This window comes from Terrapene carolina, unplaced genomic scaffold (genome assembly GCF_002925995.2).
Source record: "Terrapene carolina triunguis isolate 2854851 unplaced genomic scaffold, T_m_triunguis-2.0 Scaffold194, whole genome shotgun sequence".
Taxonomy (NCBI): domain Eukaryota; kingdom Metazoa; phylum Chordata; order Testudines; family Emydidae; genus Terrapene; species Terrapene triunguis.
In genome coordinates, this window is record NW_020664545.1 from 5,280,407 (window position 1) to 5,304,898 (window position 24,492).

General features: G+C 51.0%; 1 protein-coding gene across 1 annotated transcript in view; it reads left to right on the forward strand.

Moving 5' to 3' along the window:
• The first annotated feature begins 419 nt into the window (after window positions 1–419).
• Window positions 420–24,492, forward strand: part of R3HDM4 (R3H domain containing 4) — a 31,262-nt gene continuing 7,189 nt past the window's right edge. The window contains exons 1-5 of the mRNA XM_024204379.3: window positions 420–536; window positions 12,148–12,302; window positions 13,423–13,541; window positions 21,278–21,401; window positions 22,033–22,118. Of these exons, the coding sequence (XP_024060147.1) occupies window positions 478–536; window positions 12,148–12,302; window positions 13,423–13,541; window positions 21,278–21,401; window positions 22,033–22,118 (543 nt within the window). The 5' untranslated portion in view covers window positions 420–477. The remainder of the gene's footprint in view (window positions 537–12,147; window positions 12,303–13,422; window positions 13,542–21,277; window positions 21,402–22,032; window positions 22,119–24,492) is intronic.

Genomic DNA, 24,492 nt, shown 5'->3' on the forward strand with positions numbered 1-24,492 from the left:
CCTGCTACACCCCATTCCCTGCTGCACCCCATTCCCTGCTGCACCCCCACCCCATCCTGCCCCTCTGTCTCTATTGCCCCATCTCCTGCTACACCCCATTCCCTGCTGCACTCCATTCCCTGCTGCCCCTCTGTCTCTATTGCCCCATCCCCTGCTGCCCCCCATCCCATCCTGCCCCTCTGTCTCTATTGCCCCATCTCCTGCTACACCCCATTCCCTGCTGCACCCCCATTCCCTGCTGCCCCTCTGTCTCTATTGCCCCATCTCCTGCTGCCCCCCCATCCCATCCTGCCCCTCTGTCTCTATGGCCCCAGGCCGAGCGGCACCTCTCTCCCCGCCCGGGCCCGCAGGGGTTAACCCCCGGGCCCGCCCCGTGCCTGACGCTACTTCCGGCGGGGCGGGGGGACCCGGGGCTGGCACCGCGGCCCCTGTATCCGGAGCGGAGCCGCCCGGCCGCCTCGCTCGCTCGGCCCCGCCATGGTGGTGCTGACGGGCCGGGAGGCCGGAGGCGGGCAGGCCCCGGAGGAGCCCTACCTGTGAGTGGTGCGGGGATCCCCGGGGGTTCCCCCGTCCGTCCCTGGGGGGGCCCCCTGCCGGGGGGGGGCAGCCCGGGGGGTCCCCCGTCCGTCCCTGGGGGACCCTGCCGGGGGGGCAGCCCCGGGGTTCCCCCGTCCGTCCGTCCCTGGGGGGGCCCCCTGCCCATACAGAGGGGATCCCCCTTCCCCAGGGGTCCCTATACAGGAGGATTCTTCCCCTTCTTGGGAGCAGCCAGAGTGGGGGTTCTCTGCCCCCTGGGGAGATCCCGAGCCCCCTTCCCTGGGAGAGTGGGGGCAGCCCAGGGGGTTCCCTCTCCACCCAGGGGAGATTTTCTTTTCCCAGGGGGTGTCCCTGTCTCCACAGGGGAGATCACCCCGCCCTTTCAGGGCGAGGGTTCTGGGGGTTGTTTCCCTCCCACATAGGAGAGATCCCCTCTCTCTGCCCCCCCAATCCCAGGGAGGGGCTCAGTCCCCACACATGGTCAGATCCCCCCCTCTCTGAGGTTGGGGGCCTCACTCGCCCTAGTGGTGATAAATTAATGTTCTTCCCCCTTTCTCTGGTACCATATTACCCCACCCCTTACCCCAAGGGGGGCAGACAAAAAAAGAGGAACTGCCCCCACCTCCAGTCAGGTAAATACTAGAGGGTTATTCTCCCTTGTTTCTCCCTTCAGGGAGTGAGGGGTTAAACCTGAATGGCTCCAATCTTCTGGTCTCAAGGCTGTGCTGGCCCCCACACACGCACACTGTGGCCCAAGCCTGTACCCAGTGGGGACAGAGCCCAGGCTGCACATCGCTAGTCATCTTGCTTAAGGCACAGTTGACAGGTGCTCAGAGCTACAGGGAAGAAGGTGGTATGAGAACCTATAGAGACTGGAACAGCCTAAGGTTCCCTCTGCTTCGTTTCCCCCTAGAATGAGACCTTGGTCCCATACGTGTCTAGGGCGTCTGCTTCACCTGGCACAGGTGCTAAGGCCACTCCCCCGCGCACACACATACCCTTCTGTCTTGGTGACACATAGAAAGTCATCGCTGTTTCCTCCTCCCTTCTGATCAGCCGCCCCGGGAATGCAAATACCTTTCACCTTGCTCTGGGTAGGGCTCTTTGAACCTCCAAAGGGCCTGTGATCCAGCTATCTTCCCTCTGTGACCCACTACAGCCCTGAAAGTACCGTATAAGGCCTTGTTTAAATGCAGAAGTTGCTCCAGTTGAAGTTAATTTGAAGCAAATTCCTGTGGAGAAGCTTTTTTGTGGTGGTGGTTGTTCAGTTCTCAGTTGATTTTAAGCTAAACTGAAACAAGCTGCCTGGCTTAAACTGGGATACGTGTTCACACAGCCTTTTGCACTGGTTTAACTACATTGGTTTCAAGTAACACCTGGAATAAAACCAGTGCAACCATCTCATATAGACAGCCCTGAGGCCTCCTGCCAATGGGATTCCCCAGCCCTGTTCTTCCCTGCTTTGCATCTAATGTAGCTGTCCTGGGTGGGTATTCTGTCCCCAACCAGAATGGTTGCATAACATGCTCATTTGGAAAAGGTCTGTCTAGTTTAGGGCTTGTATGCACTATGGGGGTTATAGGACCACAGCTATGACCTAACAGCGTCTGCGCTAGGGGGTGAGGTCAGCATAGTTGTGGCACTCGGGTGTGGATACATATTTCTGTGGCCCCCGTTCCCATAGTATCGAAGACTTAATGTATTTACCCTGGCAACGCCCCTGTGCAGTAGAGAAGGAGCCTCATCTCCATGTTAGAGGGGAAACTGAGGCACATACCAACCAAGTGACTTGCCTGAGGTGTGTCAGAGCCGGGAATTGAACGCAGATCTCCTGAGTTCCAGAGTTTAGTGCTCTAATCACTAAACAATCCTTCCTCTCCAGCGTCTAAGGAGAAGCAGGCCTCTGGCTGTCCACCAGACCTGGTGTTAGATCCTGGAGTCTCGACCTGGGAGTCGGAAATGGACTTTGGGTGTTGTAACTACCCTGCGATTTGTCGAGGCTAGATTGCGGGGAAGGTTCCAAAGAGCTCCTGTTGGAAAGGGGGATCACAAGTATGGAAAAGGCTGAAACCAGCGGAGTTAGATGAACCTCAGGAAATGGTAACATGTTTTGTACCATGAGACCTTTTGTTTTCTATTCTTCGTGAACCGCAGGCTGGAAGCATTGGGTGGATAAGGGGCACAGGGTTATTACTTGGATAATTAACTAATTATTGTTTGCACTCTGCAATTATAGCACCTTTCATCCAAGGTCACCAAATACTTTATGGAGTTAAGTTAGCATCATCGTCCACCTGTGAGCGAAGCTGGGCATAGAGAGAGGGCGTGAGTTGGCCCTGGGAGGGGGTCACATGGAGTCCCTGTCTCACTGCATTTAGTATACAGAGCTACTGACTCTGTGCTCTGCCCTAACGGCTGGGCGGCCACAGCACTTAACAAGGCAGAAGGACTGATCGAAGTCGGTATAGAAATCATGGAAGAGGAAGACCTTGACAAGCACCTGGTTTGGGTTGATTACCTGAGGTTTTTTCTTTTTAAAGGTGGGTGTGAACAGAAATCCTCGAGGGGCATATTCTCCTTGTTCTGCCTGTTGGGCGTCTGGGGCTCAGACCTGCCTACATGGGCATGTTGGGGAAACTGAGTCTGCCGCTGTCATCTGCTGAAATGACCCATTTCATGTTGGATGCTCCTGTCAGAAATGGTCCCAAGACTGGACCCTCCCTTTGGCCCTTGCCATGGTGGCTATAGGGATCAGGTGCTAGCTAAAATGGGTAAAACCCTGGTTGCCATCAGGGCCCTAGAGATCCTAACCAGGGTATCTGTCTGGAAGCCATGCGGTACTCGGGGGTTATAGTCTGTATAGGATGGCTTTCTAGAAGGAGGATGCTGTCCATACCGGATAGGGAAGCCCTGCTCCCATGACTGTTGTCCTAGCATGAACAGCGATCTTCCTTGGGACTAATGCATGAGGCTCAATTCTGCAAAGCCAGTTTCTAACGTGAGGGGCCGTTCGGGACCGTTCCCAGCGTATCCTGTTCATAAAGTAGTAAAGGCCAGAAACTGTTTGTTTGTTTACAGCTCTCCTGTAATGAAATCAGCTGATTCCTTTGATTGTGGGGCGGGGGGAGGGCCATTAAGGAACTGTTTTTGAGCAGCAATGTGGAAATCAGGTGCGTGTCATTGTGAGGTTTGTGGCTTGCTTTAGCACTGGCTGGAAGTTTGCTCTGTTGGTTGCTAGAGAGCCACCCCCGTTTTTAATCCAAACCCGGGCGGGGGGAGGCGAAAGGGTGAGAGATGAGAACGCGTTTGCTCGTGGAGTAAAAAGCAGCGACGGGTGAGATTTTTACACTCTCTAGCAGCAACGCTGTCCGTGCTGTGATGCTGAAGGAACAGCAGAATATAGCATCTCTGGGGGAAGCCGATGGCACCGGGGCTATCTGTGTGGAGAAGGGCTCTTCGGGGCGGAGGAGAGAGGTGACAAGAACTAGTCCCCTTTCTAAGCCACTGGTTGTGTAAGTGGAGAGAAGGATTGGAAGGAGCTGGCCAAGCAAGTGGTGGTGGTGGAACGCTAGGGAAAAACAGCTTGGCTTCACGCTGCTGCCAGAAAAATGTTGCCTTCTTTCTAAGAGATTGTGAACAGGCCTTGGCATGATGCTGTGCCTGGTCTGCCTGTAGGAGTATCTGGGCAACCTGCTATGACTGTCACGGGTTGAAAATTAAGCCGGTCTTGGACTTGCTATTCACTCCTGGACCGGGGCCCGTTACCGAGGGGCCTGCGTGGTTGTAAGGTCACCGTGCCTTGTGAGTCTCCAAGGCTGAAAATGAATCTGTTACCATTTAAAAGCTGGCAGGGAGGGGGAAGATCGGAGATTCCCAGGTAGTATTAAACCAGTTGTCTGTCGCCCTGACGGGACCTGCGAAAGGCAGGCCAGTCACCTTCTGGCGTGGATTTTTTTCTGCTTGAACTGTTCGGTAGCTACTACTAACACCTAGTTCATGTATCATCCCTTTCAAAAGTAGGTCATTACCTCCATTTGACAGGTGGGGAGGGGAAACTGAGGCACGGGTGAAATGAGTTGCCTACGGTCAGCTGGCAAACCAGTGGCAGACCTGTGCCTTGAACCTATGCCTCCTGAGTCCTACTCCAGTTCCCTGTCTAGGCAACGCTGTCTTCATAGTGGCTATGAGCTTAAGAAAAGCTGGAGCTAGCAAGTTGTGCTGTGCATTATCAGGCAGGAATAGCATCCTTCCAGTGGGATAAAGCATTCACCCCTAGCTCTGCTGCTTCTTGAAATCTGCCACTAAAGTCACGTGGGAACGACTTGGACAAGGACTGAATTGGCAGACTGGAACAAATGCTTTCAGGTACATTAAACCCTTCCAAGTGCCAGTCCGGAAGCAGAGGTCAGAAGAAAGTGTTGATTCCTGACAGACAAGGTGAACTGCAAAACCATAACTTCCAGCAGAACAACCTCGGGGTAGATTTTCCACTTGAATGTTCTTCTAAGGAACAGGGTTAATCAGTGACAGCGCAGAAGTGCTCTCCGTGCATAGAAGTAGTCTCAGAGTAGGATGAAAGGCCTGCCCGCTAACCTATAAGCGTGGTGCTTTTTGCCAGGATACCAGGCAGGATGGCAAGAGCTAACCTGCTAGCACAAGGCAAATTAAACTTGGCACCAAAGTCTTGGAACACGCCCTCGGTGGTGAAACTTGCTTGTTTATTTCTAAAAGCTTTTTTCCAGACGAGGTCAGAGGGAAATGTCCTCTTTATTTTTTTTCTTTGCCCTGCTATGGTGAGCTGTGACTGCCTTAAGGTGTCATTAAAATTGGGTATTTCAGAACGTGCATTGCCTTGGATTTTTCCTCTTCTGCAAAATCCTCTTTAAGTCAAACAAATCTCAGATAATGCAATAGGCCGCTGGGCTACTGGTATTCTGGTACTAACTCTAGGTCTACAGATTTTGAGACACTTGAATGAAACCTGTTGGTTCCATGCACGTCAACTTTATGATGAGCCGGTTCATCTATATGTGGGATGATTTTTTTTTTTTTTAAGCCATGCTTATATCGGAGACATCTGTGCAGGTTCTCCTTCTCTTCTGGAGCTCCAGCACTGCGCAAGGTTCTCCATCTCCTTCTGTTCGTTGTCACGCCAGTTTCCTGCCTCTGTTTTGCAAGATCATCTCTGACCCTCTGTCCCTGCCCCAGTTGGAAGGGGTGAGAGATTTTACAATAGAGATTCTCTCCCTGGTGTGGCCCCACAAGAAAAAAAATGAGGACAGAGAGGCAAATTAAAAACCTTGTCTTCCTCCCATCCCTGTGTGCCGTTTGCAATTGGTAACCTGCCAGCACAGCCCTCCCATCTTCCAGATGGTGAGGGGAGCTGTGCCAATGAAATGCACGTTTCATGAGGGGAGATGTGTAATGGGGCTCCAGATTGACAGAATTAGGGTATTCAGTGGAGCCAGGGAATATTCCTGTAGCTACAGCTGAGGGGCATTTTCCTCTTTCTGAATAAGTCCACTTGGAGGGTTAAACCATCCACCTATGTTATTGACCTCAAGCTGCCACTAAGCATGACTCTTAGAGCTAAAGTACCAGACCTCCACAATAGAAGCGACTTCTGTGGAAGGTTCCCAATGTTCCCCTTGCCTGGTTTTCCTAAGTGCCGGTCGCTGGGAAGTGTGACTGATCAAACCCACTGGCATTCTTAGCCAGTATTAGTTACAGTAGCATGGTACATCCAGACACATAGTGAGAGACAGCCCATGTCCCCAAGGAGTTTACAATCTAAACAGGAAACATGAAGGATTCTAATCCCCCTTTTACAGATGGGGAAATTGAGGCACAGAGAGACTGTGTCTTGCCCAGGACTACACAGGAAATCGGTGGCAGAGCCAGGCATTGAGCCTAGATCTCCTGAATCCCAATCCGATGCCTTAAATGTGAGGCCACTCTTCCTTATGCAGTGTGGAATTAGCGTGATCCAGACAGCAGTTGCTTTGATTGAAGGACCCAGAGGTGTCTCTTCCTTCTGTGCAGTCAGACTTCAGGAGTCAGACTGGATGCTCTCAGTATGAAACCTGCATTACAATTTCTTGCGTTCTTTTTAAAGGATACCTGGGATTATTAGAAACTTAATTTGTTTGGGGGGTTTTTTTGGTTGTCATTTATGCTGTTTACTCTTTACACCAAACTTAGCCTGCAGTGACAGTCGCTGGGAGTCTCTGGCATGGTCTCATACACTAGCACAATGCTGCTTGTGTTTGGATTCTCAGTCTGGCTGGAGCAGGTTTAAATCTTAAATAAAGTTGAGTCATGAATTGTAAATTGCTCTTTACAACCCGTGCACAGTTGGGCTGTGACTTACTCATCAAATCCCCATCTCAAAGTACAATAAGACCTCGGAGTTACGAACACCTCGAGAATGGAGGTTGTTCAGAACTCTGAACCAAACGTTCTGGTTCTTTCAAAAGGTTACAACTCAACACTGACTTACTAAGGGCTTTGAAACTTTACTATGCAGAAGAAAAAGGCTGCTTTTAACCAGCGGTTCTGAACTGCAAGTCTGTGGCCCCTGGGGGTCCGCGAGCCATTTCAGCGGGGCTGCGTGGCCCCACCGCTGAAACCCTGAGCCCTGCCCCCCCCCCCCCCCGGCCGGAACCCGGGGCCGCGGGCGGCCGGAGGCCCCCCCCCCCCCCCCCCCCCCCCCCCCCCCCCCGTGGGGCTGAAACCGGGAGCAGCGTGTGGCTGAAGCCCCATCCCCAGTGCCTCCCATGGGGCTGAAGCTGGGGGTGGCGTGGGGCTGGAACCCCAAGCTTCCCTTCCTCTCCTCTCTCCCTCCCTCCCCCTGAAGTCGGGAGCAGCCTGGAGCTGAAAACCCAGAGCTCCCCTCTCTTCCCCCCTTGCTGCTCCCGGCTTCAGTAGGAGGATGGGGCTGAAACCCTGAGCTCCCCCGGCCAAAGCTGGAAGCAGCAGGGCTAGAAGCCCTGAGCCCATGGGCAGAATTGAGGGGGCATGAGGGTGTTTCCCCTCCAAACTGCAGTGCCTTATCCAGAGTGGGGCAGTCCTGGGGGGCAGCTCCACCCCCCCCCACCTCCTCCTCTCCTTCAGGCCCCTCCCTGGGGCCAGATCCTAGGCGGGAAGCTGGAGCCAGGCAGCATGGGCAGCGGCTCCTCTAGCTAGTGGTGCCATGGAGTGGGCAGCCCTGGCATTCCCCCATCTGCTGCTGGTGCCAGGGGTTGCGGCTGCTCCTCCGCTCCCAGCCCCCTTTGACTGCTCACGCAGCCGGTCAGAGCTGCCCAGGCAGGGACCTGGCTCCGGGGCCGGCAGAGCCCTCGGGGAGCAGCCACCAGCACACAGCCCCTGACAGGTGGATGCGACCTGCTGAGGTGAGTCACGGGGTCGGGGTGGCGCTCCGTCCCTGGACCCTGCGGTTCGGCGCAAGCGGCCTTTGCCCCCCCAAAAAATAGAAGTCAAACTACACCTATGTTCAAGGGTCCCTGGCCTGGAGCCCCGAATTTCTCCCCCCTCCAGCCCTGCTGGGCACTGGAGTTTTTATAGCATGTTGAGGGAGGCCTCAGAACGAAAAGGGTTGAGAACCCTGGCCTTTAACCTCCTTAATTTAAATGAAACAAGCACAGAAACAGTTTTCTTAACTTGTCAAGTCTTTGCCTGATTGCGTCCTTCCGGTTCCAAATGAGGTGTGTGGTTGACCGGTCAGTTCAAAACACTGGGTGTTTGTAACTCTGAGGTTCTACTGTACCTGGGATGTTATAAATAATCCGAACAAAGTGAAGCCATTAGCCAGAGGCCCCAGCCTACAGCTTAAACTGGGCAGAAAAAATAGTCCCAGAAAGGGATCGGCAAGGAGAGATCTCGGAGGGGGTCAAAGCTGGGTTAGTTGGAGTACAGTAACACCCAAATAAGGTCAGGGCCCTATCGGACCTGCTCGGCGCTGTATGTAGTGAGAGACCGTCACTGCCCCAAAGAGTTTAGGATGGAATCCTGGATCCATTGACGTCCATAGCAAAACTCCTGTTGACTTCAATGGGCGCAGCATTTTCACAGTCTAAATAGACAAGACAGACAAAGGGTGGGAGGGGGCGGGGACCAGGATGGTGGCTCGCCCAAGGTCACATAGTGAGTCAGTGGCAGAGCCAGGAATAGAATAATCATCCCTGGTTTTTATGCATTGCTTTACATCAGTAGATCTCAAAGCGCCTTACACAGGAAGATCACCATCATTATCACCGTTTTACAGGTGGAGAAACTGAGGCACATATCTGACGTGACTCCTGCAGCAGGCCAATGGCAATGGTAAAACCCAGGTCTCCTGACTCCCAGTCCAGGGCTCTATCCACTGGTTCAGAGATGGGGTGAATAGGCCTCAAAGGCAGCTTCAGCGGGAATCCCCTGGCTCTACTGCAGGAAGGGAGTCCTAGAACCAAGGGGGTTCCTGCCCTTGGCCTGACCCGGATGAGGATGGGTAAAAAGATGACCGCCGGCTGCCTTGGAGGGACCTGGGGGAGAGACGGTCTCTGATCTGCAGTACTCCAGGCCTAGGAGATAGATTTAAAGTGAGCATAAACCTTGGCCCCAAGCACCATAACATTGTGACTCACCTGGTTGATGCTGCGTGGCTGCCCTTGTGATCATCACCAGGTGTGCTTGCAAGGAGGGCCCCCATTGGTCTGAAGAGCAGGACCTCAGATGACACAAAGCTGGGTGTAGTAACTGGCGGAAGCAGCATTGCGGGGTTGGGGGGGTACGGGCGGTCCTCTGTTCCCCTAAGCTTGCAAACTAGCCTCTGTTTAAAGAGACAACTGAAATGTAGTTAGTTTCAAACCGTTTAAAAAAAAGTTTGAGATGCTAGATCTGCCCCTCCCCCCCTCCTGCCAATTTTTTTTTACAGCTGTAGGTGGTTTTTTTTATGTTTATCTCCTGTTGCTGTGTGGAAACTCACACAAACAAAAGGGGAAAACAAACAGTGAAACTGATTGCACGCAGCTTGCTGCCGAATGCACACAGAGTGCTGCCGAATGCACAAAGATATTGGGGGGAGGAAATAGAGAAACATGTTAAATTATGTTGATCTTGGGTGTTGATTGTAACAGTTGCAGGTTTAAAAAAAAAAAAGTCAGATGGAAAGTTTTGTGCTCTTAAAGAAAAACAGGCAACTTAGATCTTCAGTGAACTCCTCTTAAATTCATGCTTGGGTTTAATATTTACCAGGAGGTTCAGCTAGACCAGGGGTAGTCAATAGATGGACTATGGGCCAAATCGGGACGGCCAGATGCTTTAGAACGGACCCTGAAATCTTTTTATTTGCTTATTAGGATCATTATTTTGTTGTTCTCTCTGGGGTCTGGATCTTGACCAAGAAATTTGAACCTTGACAAAAAATAATACTCAGATAATAATAATGACTGTGTATCTGTGCATAATATAAAAACCCTGGTCTTGAAAATGGATTTATATGATCAATAAAAACAAAGCAGCTTGTGGTGTGTGAATACATCAGAGCTGGGTCTTTTTCTTTAGCTGGTTGTTGGCAAACAGCCCAGGTAGATTTGGTGGAATAATTTTGCTCTGCATCACAGAGGACAGACAGTAGCAAGCGAGTATCTCATTCGTTTATCAATTGTATTCACTTCGAAGGTCAAGTAGTTCTGTCTCCCTGCTCGGCCTTTTATACGCTAATTTCTGGTTGCTCTACAGGCAAGGTATTCCGCTTGTAGCTTTATCTCTAAATGGGTTTCCTGTACTTTCCAGCTGTGCACGCTTTCGCTCATGACTTTTCTATAGGGATCAGGATAATGTTACCACCAATAGAACCTCAGAGTTACGAACACCAGAGTTACAAATTGACCAGTCAACCACACACCTCATTTGGAACTGGAAGTATGCAATCAGGCAGCAGCAGAGACGCACAAAAAAAGCAAATACAGTACAGTACGGTGCTATATGTAAACTACTAAAAAAAGGGAAAGTTTAAAAAAAAATGGACAAGGTAAGGAAACTGTTTCTGTGCTTGTTTCATTTAAATTAAGATGGTTAAAAGCAGCATTTTTCTTCTACAGAGTAAAGTTTCAAAGCTGTATTAAGTCAATGTTCAGTTGTAACCTTTTGAAAGAACAACCATAATGTTTTGTTCAGAGTTATGAACGTTTCAGAGTTACTAACCACCTCCATTCCCGGGGTGTTCGTAACTCTGAGGTTCTACTGTATCATTTTAGATTGGGGGAGAGAATCTGGGATCTTGGGTTCTGTTCCTAGCTCTGCCTCGTGATCTTGGACAAATCACTTACAACTTGTGTGTTTAGACAAGGACTACCGCTTTAATTACAGTGATACAGTTCAAACAGCACAGCCTTGGCGTGGATGCAGCTATACCAGTATAAAGGTGCCTTATGCCAGCATAGTTTATTCCCCTTCCCTGACAGGAATAACATATACTGGTATAAGACATCTTGATACACCAACTAGGGCTGTGGTCCAGGTATAACTATTTTGGTGAAAAATGACACCCCAACCAAAATAGTTGTGCCAGTGCAAAACTTGTAGAGCAGACCTAAAGTGCTCTGTGTGGCTGTTTTTTTTTAATCTATCAAATGGAGACCATAGTACTTACCTTTTCTAAAGTGCTTTGAGATCCTTGCCTACGTGCAAAGGGTCAGCGGCTATGGGTGATGCCCCCTGGAATGTTACAAGAAGAAGCAGTGTCAGTCAGGGTTTGACGTAGAGACCCCTTACTGGAGGGAACCGTCTCAGTTCATCAGCGCTCATGCATCGCGCCAAGGAATAGTGAGAAATCACCAAGCCCAAGTCTCCCTTGACACTTGCATAAGAAATCCCAGTTGAATTCCTCTAGGTTTGCACTGGTGTATCAGAACAAAACACTTTGCTCTGGGGATCGCTCCGCTGGCTGGTTGCGGAGGTTTGCCTGCCCAGGACTAGCCCCCATATGGACATGTTCTCTAACCCGGCATCTGGGTGCGCTCATTGCATTGCTAGGTCCGGTCCTGGGCGTCTGAGAATCTGGGCTGCCAGATGGAATTTGTCTTCGTTCTGCTGAGAAGCAGGCAGTCTATTTACTTGCATGTTGGCAGAGTTAATTAAGCATCAAATCTTGTTGTTACTACATGGCCACTGAAGCAATCTAATCCAGTTGGGCTTCGAAGCCTGAAGGATGGAGGTGGTTGTTTTGGGAGTTTTTTGACTGTAACGTTGAGTGAATGTGTCACTGGCTGGCACAAAGCCGGATGAGAATGGGTGTTATCCGGGCTTCCCTCTGCCGTGCCCGGCCCCTCTCCCCTGCTTAGCTCTGCTGATGCATCTCAGTCCTGACCTCTACCCCAGCCCTGGGTTCCCCATTCACAGCTCTCGTGCTGGCCCTGTCCTGACCTGCAGGCCCCCTGCTATTCTGGCCCTGGGCTCCCCATACACAGCCGATCCGATCCTCAAGGCTGCCCTGCAGTCCCTCTTCTTACTATTCCTGGCCTAGGTCCCCAGAGCCTTTCAGCTGGGCCAGCCCTTGGTGGCCTCAGGATCTGAACAGAGCCCTCGGCAGGTGGCACCTCTCACAGTGTGTGCTCTCTGTCTCTGTAGGAGGATTGAAGACTGCCTGCCTCCTCTGGGGAGCTCCCCATCCAAGAGGTTCTCCCCCTCCAAACGGAAGCAGTACTACATCAACCAGGCCATCCGCAACTCCGACCTCATCCCAAAGGCCAAGGGGCGCAAGAGCCTTCAGCGGCTGGAGAACAGTAAGGATCAAGCCTTTTTGTGCTTCGTGCGGCCGCTTCCCCCTAAGCACTAAGCAGTCTCTTACCCCTGGGGTAGTCCGGTCTGTTTCCTTGGGAGCTGCTTGCAGCATGAGGCACAGTTCACGGTGAGTGAGGCTGGTGGAATCTGGCTCTGCCTGCACTTGCTCATCGCCAGGCTGTATGCCAGGTACATAAGTGAGGTAGTTTGAAGCTAGTCACTGCAGAGGTGACTGCGTGGAGCGCTCTGGACAAACAGGCCAAGGCTTGCAAAAGTGACTAGTGCCTTGTGGGGTGGAGGGGTAGGTACGCAACTTGAGAACTTTTAAAGGGGCCTGACTGAGCATCCACCCTCTGAAACCCAGGTCCCTTTCAGGTGTGTCAGATTGCATGGTCACCTGTGCCAACCTTGGCCAATGTGCTGCTACTGCTTATTTAAAATGCTCCTAATATATTTCCCTCTGATCTCTGCCCCCCTGTCTTCAGACTCCCCCCACCCGATGTATTTTCCAGTAGATGTTGCCCCTCTGTTTAATGACTTCCAAGGCTCTCGCTTGACTAGTCAGCTAGCGATGGGTTTGCACGATGCGGTGGTGTAAAACTGATGCGGTTCTGCCCGGCTGTGGAGTGAGGGATCTTACCCCATGTGGGGGCTGGCGAGGAGTAATGGGATGAAATTGAGGAAGATTCGGGCTGAATCTCCGGAGAGGAGACGTTCAGAGTGGCCTGAGCCGTTCGAGGGAGGAACAGTCTCCCAGAGGACGTGGTGGAGGCTCCAAACTGGTTGGGACAGAGCTCCGGAAAATGTAGGGAACAATCCCCTATTGGGATTTGATGACTTTGAGTCTCTGCCACGTTGAATGCTTGATCCCTGATTTGGGAGGATGGGAAGGGGCTACAAACAATTCCTGCTTATGTTTCCAGTGCAGGGCATGGCTCCTGGGTAGCTCTCCTTCCCCTTTCCCCTGCCCAGCCCCAGCCCTGGTGCAGGTGAGTCTCTTGCTTTGCGTCGGCCTGAGAACCCCAGGCTGGGACTCCAGCTGGAGTCACTCCCAATAATCTTGCTGAGAGCCGCTCTGCCTGGCGCTCCCGCTCCTTGTTTCTAAAGGGCTCTGTTTCCTAGCTCGGTACCTGATGACCCTGCTGGAGCGGGACGAATGTGGGAATGACGATGGGGAACTCACGCACTCGGCTGCCCCAAGCATCTTCACGGAGGCCTGCAACAACGAAACGTACATGGAGGTAGGTGCCGGGGGTGAATGTACCTGCTTCAGGCTCACGCTGGGAAACCTGGGCATAAAGTGCCCAGTAACGGTATCGCTTGGTCCTTAGAGCCTTGCTGTCCCTGCCGGGGTGCTGCAGGAACACTGGCTAACGCTCAGCCTCCCGGTGCTGTAAGGAGGTGACCTGGCCAGGACTGCGCAGTGAGTCTGTGTCGGAGCCAAGAATAACACGTAGGAGCTCCTGGTTCCCAGCCTAGAGCTCAGCCCACTAGTCCATGCTGCCCGGGGATCTGGCTGGTCTGAAAGTGATGGAGACTGGGGCCTCAAGGTTCTTTTAACCTCCCTGAAAGCGCCTCCATCCTGTCCTTCCCAGGGCACCACATGGGCTCCTGAGTGGGGCGGGGCCCTCGCTTCATATACAATTAACAAGTGCATCTGAGAGCCAAGTGCTGGCATCCAAATTAAGCGCAATTCCTTGTGTCCCCTCTTTTGCCTTGGGCTGTGTGACTTCTCCAGGCAAGGCCGGCACGCACGGAAAGATCTGCGCTCCCTTGGCGTCCAGGGGTCTTCTGTTTACTTGGGTTTCCTGTGGCTGGGAGCGCCGTATCCTCCCTCAAAAGCAGCGGAAATATGTACCAGGAGACCTTTGGACCAGACAATTGCAAACTCCTCTGTCTGGGGAAGAGCTGTGATGTGCCTACTCAGGCTTCCCTTGGGCAGGGGCCTTGGAGATGATCTCTGAAGTGCAAACTCCTGTCTTTCCTACAATGGGTCTATCCTGAGGCGATCACTGGAGTATTTATAGATTAGGATGGGAGGCCATGTCTTAATTCACACTGGAGTCCGTTTTCTGTCCAGAAACCGCCTCCAGCTGATGGGACGGCGGGAGTGGGTGGGTTGAGGCCGCAACAACATTTTTCTTTACGGCTAAGAAGCTAATTCCCTGGTCTATTTTGGGGGTCAGAGGTTGGGAGGAAAGTTCCCTGGGGTGATGTAGACAGTGTGGCACGTTGCCAAGCTTCCGTGGGCCCGTCGCAGCTGCGGGCACGGCCTGTGCCAGGAAACCCTCAAGAGCCTGCACAATGAGCCGAATGGAGGGGGAGCTCGCCCCAGCAAAGCCGTTAGCTAGCGAACGCAATGGCGTCCTCCGTTAAGAGAGCTGTGAAGAAACTCAGCGTTTTAATGCTCGCCATTGACTCACCCAGTCAATGATGGTTTCTATCTGCCTTCCTGTCCCCTGGGGCCGTATGACAAGCAGATGCCGCAGAGGCCTCATTTGAGACGCTCACTTAATAGAGGGCAGCGTTTGTTTGGGGAAGCTGGAATCATTTCTCTGTGAGGAGATTAAATAGGTAATTAACCAGGGGAGGACTTCCGTGGCCAGGGCTTGGAGTAGGAGATCGTAATGAGCTGTTATGCCCACCGCCTGCTTCACTGACTGAACCGCCCGGGATGTCTGTTCAGACCAGGTTGCCTTGGGAGGGAGCGGGTCCTCCGAGCAAAATTCTTCAGCGTCTCAAGCCCTGGCATTTGAGACCTTCCCCGGGTGTGTGAGTCAGCCAATTGTGGGTGACGGCTGGACACAACACCACCGAGTAGAATGTTGATATCCACGCTCTGCCTGATGAGTGATCACACCAGGTCAAGCCTTCGTGTGCCCGGCAAGTTGCTAGAGTTCGTACAGTGGAATTTGCTGTGTTTTTAGTGGCACCGTATCCCAACATGCAACGCTCCATCTAGGTCTGCAGAGACCATCTCTCCTGCATGGTGAAAACCACCATACGGTGTGAAGGCTGCTCCCTTGTCGGTCTTTTTCTGGTCTGTCGTCAGACCAAGCTTTAAAAATCACGTGGCAGGCTAATGTCCTGACTTGGAGGTTGCCTGTAGGTGGAGCAGAGGTATTGAGGCTTTGTCTGTGCATAGGAGCAAAAACTCCAGCGCTGAACTAGTTCCTGCTCAGGTTCTGGCTCAAAGGAGCTTTCCATTTCGGGAAGTTCTCTATCAAAGCAAGCAGCACTTCCTGATAAACAGGTGTTGCTAAATCAAGGCTTGCCTTGTCTGGAGCGACACTTGCAGCATCAAACAACTTGGTTTGTGCCTGATGTTTAACCCTGTGTGACCTGCAGTGCTCTGACACTTCCGTCAAAACCCGTGTCTTGCCAAACCTCCGTCCTGCGGTTGGCTGGACAAGACGTAGCAATCTGCTTTGTAACAAGAAGTTTGGAAATGTTGTTTTCTCTCTCCTATCTTAGATGTTTAGGCTTTTAACGTTGCACGCGAACAGAGGCAGCTACCAGGGGACTGTCGGAAGGTCTAGCTGCGGACTCTGTGGTTGGAGGTAGCGGGACTTGGTGAGTGGTGTTTGGTCTGTCTGAAGTCTGAGTGGTTAATTGCTGCCTGGCGATGAGGGGCAGAGCTGAGCTAAGCAGGGAGACTTGGCATAAAAAGTCACTTGAGAGCCATGAACGGAGGCACCTAACAGGACAGTTTCAGAGGGAGTTGAGTGAGGGAATGTGAGAGGCGCTCTCTCTAGGTGCAGCTCTACATGCGATTTTTAGATGGCCAGCGGTAAACACATGGTGGTGACCTGCTACGGATGTGTCATGTTTTCTTTCCTGCCTGAAGCCAGAAGGGACTTCCTGGGCAAGTTGGTGGCTGCGCCAGAGGAGAAAATTCTTGGATTGGAGGGGCAAGTAGAGATGCTACTGAAAATCAGAAGCTGAGGAGCTCCTAGTCAGCCAGGTTCAGGAAACATCAGTACTCTAGGGTCAAGGAAGAAAGGAGCTGGCTACCAATCAGTCAGAGGAGACCTAGCAATATGGAACCACCAGAGACAAGAGGTCACAGCAGCATTCTACATAGCTGGGGATAGATGAGGATGGGCAAGCTTGGACCACCAGAGCAGAAGACCAGGAGGAATTCCACGCAGTTAGAAGTTGCCAGTCAATGTCAGGTCCTTAACATGGAAACTGAAGAAAATCTCTCAAGATCCAGCCGGTCCCAAGGAATCGAGAGATGTACAGGACACACGTGTGGATGGCAGCTTGGACCAACCTGTCAGAAAAATCAAGCTTGTCCACAAAGTTGTCCAACCAGCAGAGGAGGACAGACTATCTTCGCTGGGGATTCAATGCTCAGAAGAATCAGAAGAACATTCTGCAAGGGACGAGCAGAAAACAGGATGGTGTGCTGCCTTCCTGGAGCCAAGCCCCGAGATGTCACTCTAAGGCTGCATTGGTTTTGGAACTCTGTGGGAAAGGAACCATTGGTGGTGGTTCATAGGGGCACTCATGATACCGTGTTGTGAGAGATCTCGCCGATAGAAGATGTCTTCAGGGAACTTGGAAGCGTGCTGAAGAAGAATAATGTCCAAGTGATCATCTCAGAAATCCCAGAAACAAAGGAAAAGGCAAGGCGGAAGATGCTGGAAGTGAACTGCTGGCTAGGTAAGTGGTGTATGGTTTTGGTTTTGTGGAACATTGGACCACCTTCTATTGGGAGAGGGGGCTGTATAGTTTGCATGGCCTCCATCTCAGTAGAAGAGGAACTGATTTCCTTAGGCACAGGCTGGCTTGAGTGGTCAGGACGGCATTAAACTACTAACAAACAGGGAGGGTAAAAAGGAGGGAAGATACAAGCATCATTTAGTACAGAATCAGGATGCTGAGGACAAAATTAATCAAGGGACCAAAGGATATGAAGAGAAGAAATTCTGTAATTGCCTGTACGCCAATGCTAGGAGCCTGGGTAACAAACGAGGAATTGAAGTTGCTTATTCAGGAGCATAAATTTGATCTAGTTGGCATAACTGAAACCTTGTGGGGTGAGTCCCAGGAGTAGAATGTTAAAATCAGGGGTTCTAACCTATTTAGCAAGGATCAAGAAGGCAAAAAAGGGAGGGCGCACTCTGTCAAAAATGGCCTTACCTGTTTTCGAGTTGCTGATAACGTGGAAGAAAATGATGTTGAACGCTTATGGATCAGTGTCTAACAGATAAAGCACCAGATGCGGTATTAGTTGGTGTTTGGTACAGATCACCAAATCACACTAGGGAGCAGGATGACCATCTTCTTACACACCTCCCTATAATGTGTGTGTGGGGGGAAGCTGCGTGATCATGGGGGATTCAGTTTGAGTGACTCACACTGGATATCTCGCGCTCTCAGTACTAAACCATCTGTGAAATTTCCATTTCCTAACTCATAAAGTGTTGCATCCAGCTGGGGGAAATTCTACATTAGACTCCGTCTTGACAGATAAAGAGGAACTGATCACAGAACTAAAAATTAATGGTAGCTTAGGTACAAGTGATCATGACTTGATCACATTTAAAATGTGCAAATGGAATAAAGTCCAGACCATCAGTGTATATATATTTGGTGCTTTAAAAGATGAAGTTTCACAATGCGGAAGACAATTATGAGCCCAGTCATCTCCGAGGAAGAATGTAATAAAAAAACATGAATGGTAATTGGAAATTGCTTAGGAAAACTTTACTAGATGCCCCAAAAGCCACAATCAAAGAAGAAGGCTATATTGGTTAAAAAACCCAGCTTGGTTTAAAGGGGAGGTGAAGGCAGCTATAAAATATTAAAAAATAAAATAACAAATGGAAGGGTTGATAGTAATATAAATCAGAAGCTAGGAATCGTAGAAAATTGATAAGGGAAGCAAAGGGACAAAAGGAGAACTATATGGCCAGCAGAGTTAAGAAAAATAAGAAGGAGTTGTTTAAGTATATTTGGAATAAAAAGAATCCTAACAATGGTATTGGTTCATTACTAGATGAAGCTGGTAGAGTTGTCAATAATAATGCAGAGAAGGCAGAAGTGTTCAATAAATATTTCTGTTTTGTATTTGGGGGGGACGGGGAGGAAAGATGTCATATCATATGATAACACTGTTTCCATGCCACTAGTATCTCAAGAGGATGTTAAATAGCAGCTACTAAAGATAGACATTTTAAAATCAGCAAGTCCAGATAACTTGAATGCAAGAATTTTAGAAGAGCTGGCTGAGGAGCTCTCTGGACTGTTAATATTGATTTTTTTCAATGAGTCTTGGAACACTGGGGAAGTTCCAGAAGACTGGACAAAAGCTAATGTTGTGTTAATATTGAAAAAGGGTAAATGGGATGACCTAGGTAATGATAGGCCTGTCAGTCGGCTATTGATCCAGGGCAAGATACTGCAGCAGCTAATACAGGACTTGATTTATTAAAGGAGGGTAGTATAACTAATGCCATTCAACATGGGTTTATGGAAGATAGATCCTGTCAAATTAACTTGATTTTGTTGTTGTTGTTGTTGAGGTTACAAGTTTGGATGATAAAGGTAATAGTGTTGATGTAATACACTTAGACTTCTGTAAGGCATTTGACTTGGTACCGCACTACATTTTGATTTAAAAAAAAAAAAGAAAACTAGAAAGATACCAAATTTAACACGGCACACGTGAAGTGGATTAAAAGCTGGCTAACTGATAGATCTTAAAATGTAACTGTAAACTTTGAATCATGATTGAACAGCTCTGTTTCTAGTAAGATTCTGCAGGGTTCTGTTCGTGGTCCTGTGTGGTTTAACATTTTGATTAATGACCTTGAAGAAACTGTAAAATCATCTCTGAAAGTTTGCAGGTGACACACACATTGGGGGAGTGGTAAGTAACGAAGAGGACAGATCACTGATACAGAGCAGTCTGAATAGCTTAGCAAGATGGGCACAAGCAAACAATATGCATTTTTAATATGGCTAAATGCAAAGGTATACATCTAGGAACAAAGAACGCAGGCCATACTTCCTGGACGGGTCCTCTATCCTGGGAAGCAGGGACTCTGAAAAAGATTGTGGGGGGATGTGGATAATCAGCTGAATGTGAGCTGCTGAAGCAAATCTGTATCCAGAAGGGCTAATACAGCAGTAGGCAACCTATGGCACGCGTGCCGAAGGCGGCACGCGAGCTGATTTTCAGCGGCACTCACACTGTCTGGGTCCTGGCCACCGGTCCAGGGGACTCTGCATTTTAATTTAATTTTAAATGAAGCTTCTTAAACATTTTAAAAACCTTATTTACTTTACATACAACAATAGTTTCTTTATATATTATAGACTTATAGAAAGAGACCTTCTAAAATCGTTAAGATGTATTACTGGCACGCCAAACCTTAAATTAGAGTGAATAAATGAAGACTCGGCACACCACTTCTGAAAGGTTGCCAACCCCTGGGCTAATACCATCCTGGGATGCATAAACAGGGGAGTCTTGAATAGGAGCAGAGAGGTGAATTTACCTCTGTATTTGGCACTAGTGCGACCTCTTCTGGAATGCTGTGTCCAGCTGTGGTGTCCGTAATTTTAGAAGAACGTTGACAAGTTGGAGAGGGTTCAGAGAAGAGCCATGAGATGGATTAAAGGATTAGAAAACATGCTGTATAGTGACAGACTCAAGAAGCTCGATCCATTTAGCTTAACAAAGAGAAGGTTAAAGGGTGACTCGATCCTCAGTCTATAAGTACCTACACGGGGAACAAATATTTAATAATAGGCTCTTCAAACTGGCAGAGAAAAGTGTAACACGATCCACTGGCTGGAAGTTGAAGCTAGACACATTCAGACTGGAAAGGAGATGTCCATTTTTAACTGTGAGAGTAATTCATCGTTGGAACAGTTTACCCAGGGTTGTGGCGGATTTTCTACAAATTTTAAATCAAGATGGGATGTGGCTCTAGGAGTTATTTTGGGGAAGTTCTCTGGCCTGGGTTACACAGTAGGTCAGACTAGATGATGACAGTGGTCCCTTCTGGCCTTGGAATCTGGCCAATAGAATACAGCATCACCTTGCTCATGTGTGCTTTTTAATGCCGAGAAAGCTGATCTCTCCCCAGCTTATCCAAGATCCAGGGGCAGGGCTGGTGCTGTGAATGCAGGACTGAAACCAGTAATAAACCCAGCAGGCCTGTAGCCTTTTATGATCAAAGTGTGGCATGAGTTAGGAAGCCTAAATTAGCGTTTAGCGCTGAGCTCAGTTGGATTTCATAAATGGCACCATCACTTCAGCACTCGTCACGTTCATTTAAAAAACCCTTTAATAGATTGGGTCTAAAAAGACAACAACATCTGCATTTCCTGCCCCCGAAACAATCTGGTGGTCAGTGAACCGCTTGACCCAGGCAGCTCATCTTGAGGAGAGTCCTGGAATACGCCAGGGGCCAGAGGGGCAAAGTCCAAAGCCCGTTCTGAGAATATCCTGCCACAGGTACGAGAGCTTTCAGTCCCAGGAGCTGACAGCAAAACATCCTGGAGGGGGATCACTGCCACACCAGGGCCATGCAGAACTTCTTGGATCAGAGTGGACACCTTGAGATGCCCCCAGAATGAATAAGTAGGAAGTTCAGAGCCCTGGTGTTAGGAGCTCCAAACCCTGATCCAGTATCTCTGGGTGTGAACTCGGGCATTGTTACAAGGGCAGGGCTAGGCAGGCAAAGCTCTTCCTGTAAACTAGTCTGTTCATCTCTGTTCCTAGCAGGCTGTGGATTTTCTAGGCTGCCCGAGGACTTCAACGAACAGATTTGCCCCATCTGACAAGCTTCAAGGACTGGGGGGTGGGTGGGCTGGAGGGGCAGTAATTTATCCAAGTTTCAAATGGTGCCTGAAGACCACGGCGTTGCATGTACCTGAGGTGGCCGAGTTCTGGTGACTGAATCTGAGTCCGCTGCACACGTCTACACTGAAATTGTGGTGTGACTTCCCTTCGCAGATCTGGAATGACTTCATGAACCGGTCTGGTGAGGAACAGGAGAGGGTCCTGCTCTACCTAGAGGAAGAGGCCAAGAAGAAGCACAAGAGGAAGCTCCCTGTTAAAGCGGAGGACAAGTGGAAAGGTACCGAGAGGGGGCGGGAAGGCTGGACAGGGGTGACTTTGAATCTTGAAGTGGGCGTTACGTTCCCAGGTGTCACCTTGCTGCCCCGCTGCATGCTGCTCACATTTCCTCCTACATCACTCCGTGCCGGAGAAGCACGACAACCTGGCCTCTCTGCTAAAAGAATCATCAGGGAGCTAGTTAATATTGAGCCTCAGTTTATCAGGTGTGTCTGCCCGTACCCACAGAGGTGAGAGGGGGCAGGTCATGCCACCCGGAGCTATGGAGGTAAATTCATCCCTGTGCTGGTGCTGAGGCTGGTCCAGGACAGAGGGGAGGGAGCGCGTGTCTACCTGATTCCAGGCATCCGGGGCTTGTAGCAGCAGGGAATCACTGGGGTGACTGTCACAGCCGTTCCTCTTCCTGTTCCAGATCCCTCTTGGCTGAGCTGCCTTCAACGTCCCCTCTGGGGCAGAGTTAAGGTGACTTGTGCACCTTGTTTGAGGAGTGCGACCTTCACTCTGCATTTGCTTGGTTTCCCACTTTTGAGGGCAACATTCATTCAAGTCCCTGGCGTGCGGCTGCCGCTGTCGCATCCCTGAGCAACACTGGGAATGCTGATTCTTTAAATCTGTTTCTTTGTTTCCTCCAGAGCATCCTGCTTACACGCCGAAAGAATGTTTCCAGCGCATCAGCCGCCGGCTTCGCACCACCCTGAGACGAGGCAGGATCCCTATGGTGAGACCCTGTCACGTCATTGGTCAGGTGACCATCCAGGTGCCGGAAGCTCCCATCTAGAACTAGAAGTTTCCTATAGACTCAGTGACCCACGTGCCCCTTCCATCCAGTGGGCGGAGCCAATGCTTGTCCTGACACTTCCTGATGCTGCTGCAGTTTGCTGCACCAGGGTATCTCTACGCTATAGCTGGCCGTGGGACTTGCAGCTTGTGTTCATGTACTTGCACTAGCTTTCATCTGGCCAGCTCGCTACAAATAGCAGTGAGGATGCGGTGTTGCCAGCCGCACAAGCGAGCACGTACCCGGGGGGTGAGGTGGGCTCGCGCAGCCCAAGCCACCCCGGCCGCGCTCCTATTTTTAGCAATCTCGTTCGCTTCAGGCCAGCACAGGGACGTCTGCACGAGCTGCAGATCGCGCCCCCGGCTGCAGCGGAAGATGCTGCAGTTGGCACAGGAAGCTTGGGCCGACGTTTTCACCCAGTACCGTTAATGGGAAGCGGGTGTCGAAATCGCAGTGCACAGTGGGTGACCAGAGAAGTCTGGTCAGTTCAAGAACAGAGGGGCTCAGAGATTTTGGGAGTGGGGCGGGGTGGAAACGGAGCCTGTCATCTCTAGGTTGTGGGGTTTCAATGTGATCCGGGCCAGTAAGGACTGAATTCTTGTCATCTGCTGGCTGTTCAGTCCCTGAGGGCGGGGGGCTAGGGGGTCGAGTGTCTCCAGGTCTCCAGCTAGCTCCTGGTGTGTCCACATCACACAAATCACAGCTGCCCTCCCTTTATTAATAAACTTCGGCGGGGGGAAGCCAAGGAACCAGTGGGGCGCTGAGATGGCAGCAGCCTCTCCATGTTGGGTTGGGGGGCGCTGGCAGACCACTGCGGGGAGGTTTGCTCTGCCCCAGCCTGTGCTGTCCCTATTCCGGAGACGGAGGATTTAGCCCTCTGACGCCTTAGCCCTGGTTCGCTCCAGAGGACGAAGTTGTCTCTGCTAGAGTTCGAGTATCCAACATCCTTGCTGCTGGCCACTGTGCTCGTATGAAGAGAGAGGGGAGCACGGTCTGTAGGCAGGAGGTGGGGAAGAGAACGACATGAAGGATCCACAAGGGTATCTAGACTTCGCAGGCCGGGTACACGCTCCCAGCATGCACCTCTGCTGACGGGAGGAAGACATTGCGCTTGCCCTGGTATGATCAGGCACGTCCGTAGGTGTACACTGACAATTACCGAAGGGCCCTTGCTCTCCGCTCCCTTTGATTTTGCTTTTCAGTGCTGTAATTTTCTTGGTCTGTTTTTCCGCTGCCTCCGTTCAGCCCCTGCTTTTAAAAGCAGCCCCCGCTCGTGCCTGGCATGGCTGCTCCAATTTGCTCTCCAAGTGCACCGATCTTTGCTGCTAATTTCTTAGGTCACAGCGCTCCAAAGAGCTGCTCGCTTATTATCCTGGGAGGCAGCAGCAGGAAGCCGGAGTCACCTCCTGGAAGCCTTTTAGCGGCTGCCGGCTTGTTAATGCGAATGTAGATATTTGCTGGGAGAGACTGTTTAGGGGAAACACCAGCACTGAGGTTTCTCTTCACAAGCTGCTGCTCTTGGATTCTTGCTTGCCTCGGGCTGCAGAGAACGAGGTTCCCCCGTCCCATCCCCATCCAACGCCCGTCTGAATTATTTGTGTTGCAGCAGAGGCTAGACGCCCCACCGGAGATCGGAAGCCCATTATGCCAGGCGCTGTGCGAATACAGAGATGGTCCCAGCCCCCTTGCAGATTAAAGAGACGGGGGCTGGGTCCTGCATGGATCAGTGGCAGAACTGAGAACAGAACCCGGGAGTCCTGATCCAATGCCCTTGTTGGAATGATTTTCCCTCTCCATTGGTGACAGCTAAAGGCTGGTGCTTCACATCCTACATCTCGATCGGTCGCTCTCAGTGGGCCTGGAAAGGCTTGCAGGAGGGCACCGTGACATGGCATGGCTTCTCCCCAGCGTTCAAGCCTACGCTGCCATGCCCAGCCTCCTTGTGATTGGGTTTATTGTCCAAACATAAGCAAGCGAAATGGTCCCTCCGCTCAGCTTTTGTCCCAGGGTTTCACAGCCTCCCCTCCCAGGGGTCTCTGGTGATCCTGCTTCGTGCAGCCTCCCACTCCCGGCCAGCTCTGTTACTCTTCTGGAACAGCAGCTCCAGGGCAAACACGCCCCCTCTGACAGGCCTTTTATCGCCCCTGTCTCCCCCCTTGAATTCACTCAGTTGGGCCCACCTGCCCTGATACAGGGGAGCTGGGCCTGGTCTGCTGGGACTCACTGATCTGCCACCAGCTGAGGGGTCAGACCTGAAATGCTACATTCTCCCCCCCAAACCTGGCTCTGATTACAAAAGCAGAGAAGTTCCTGG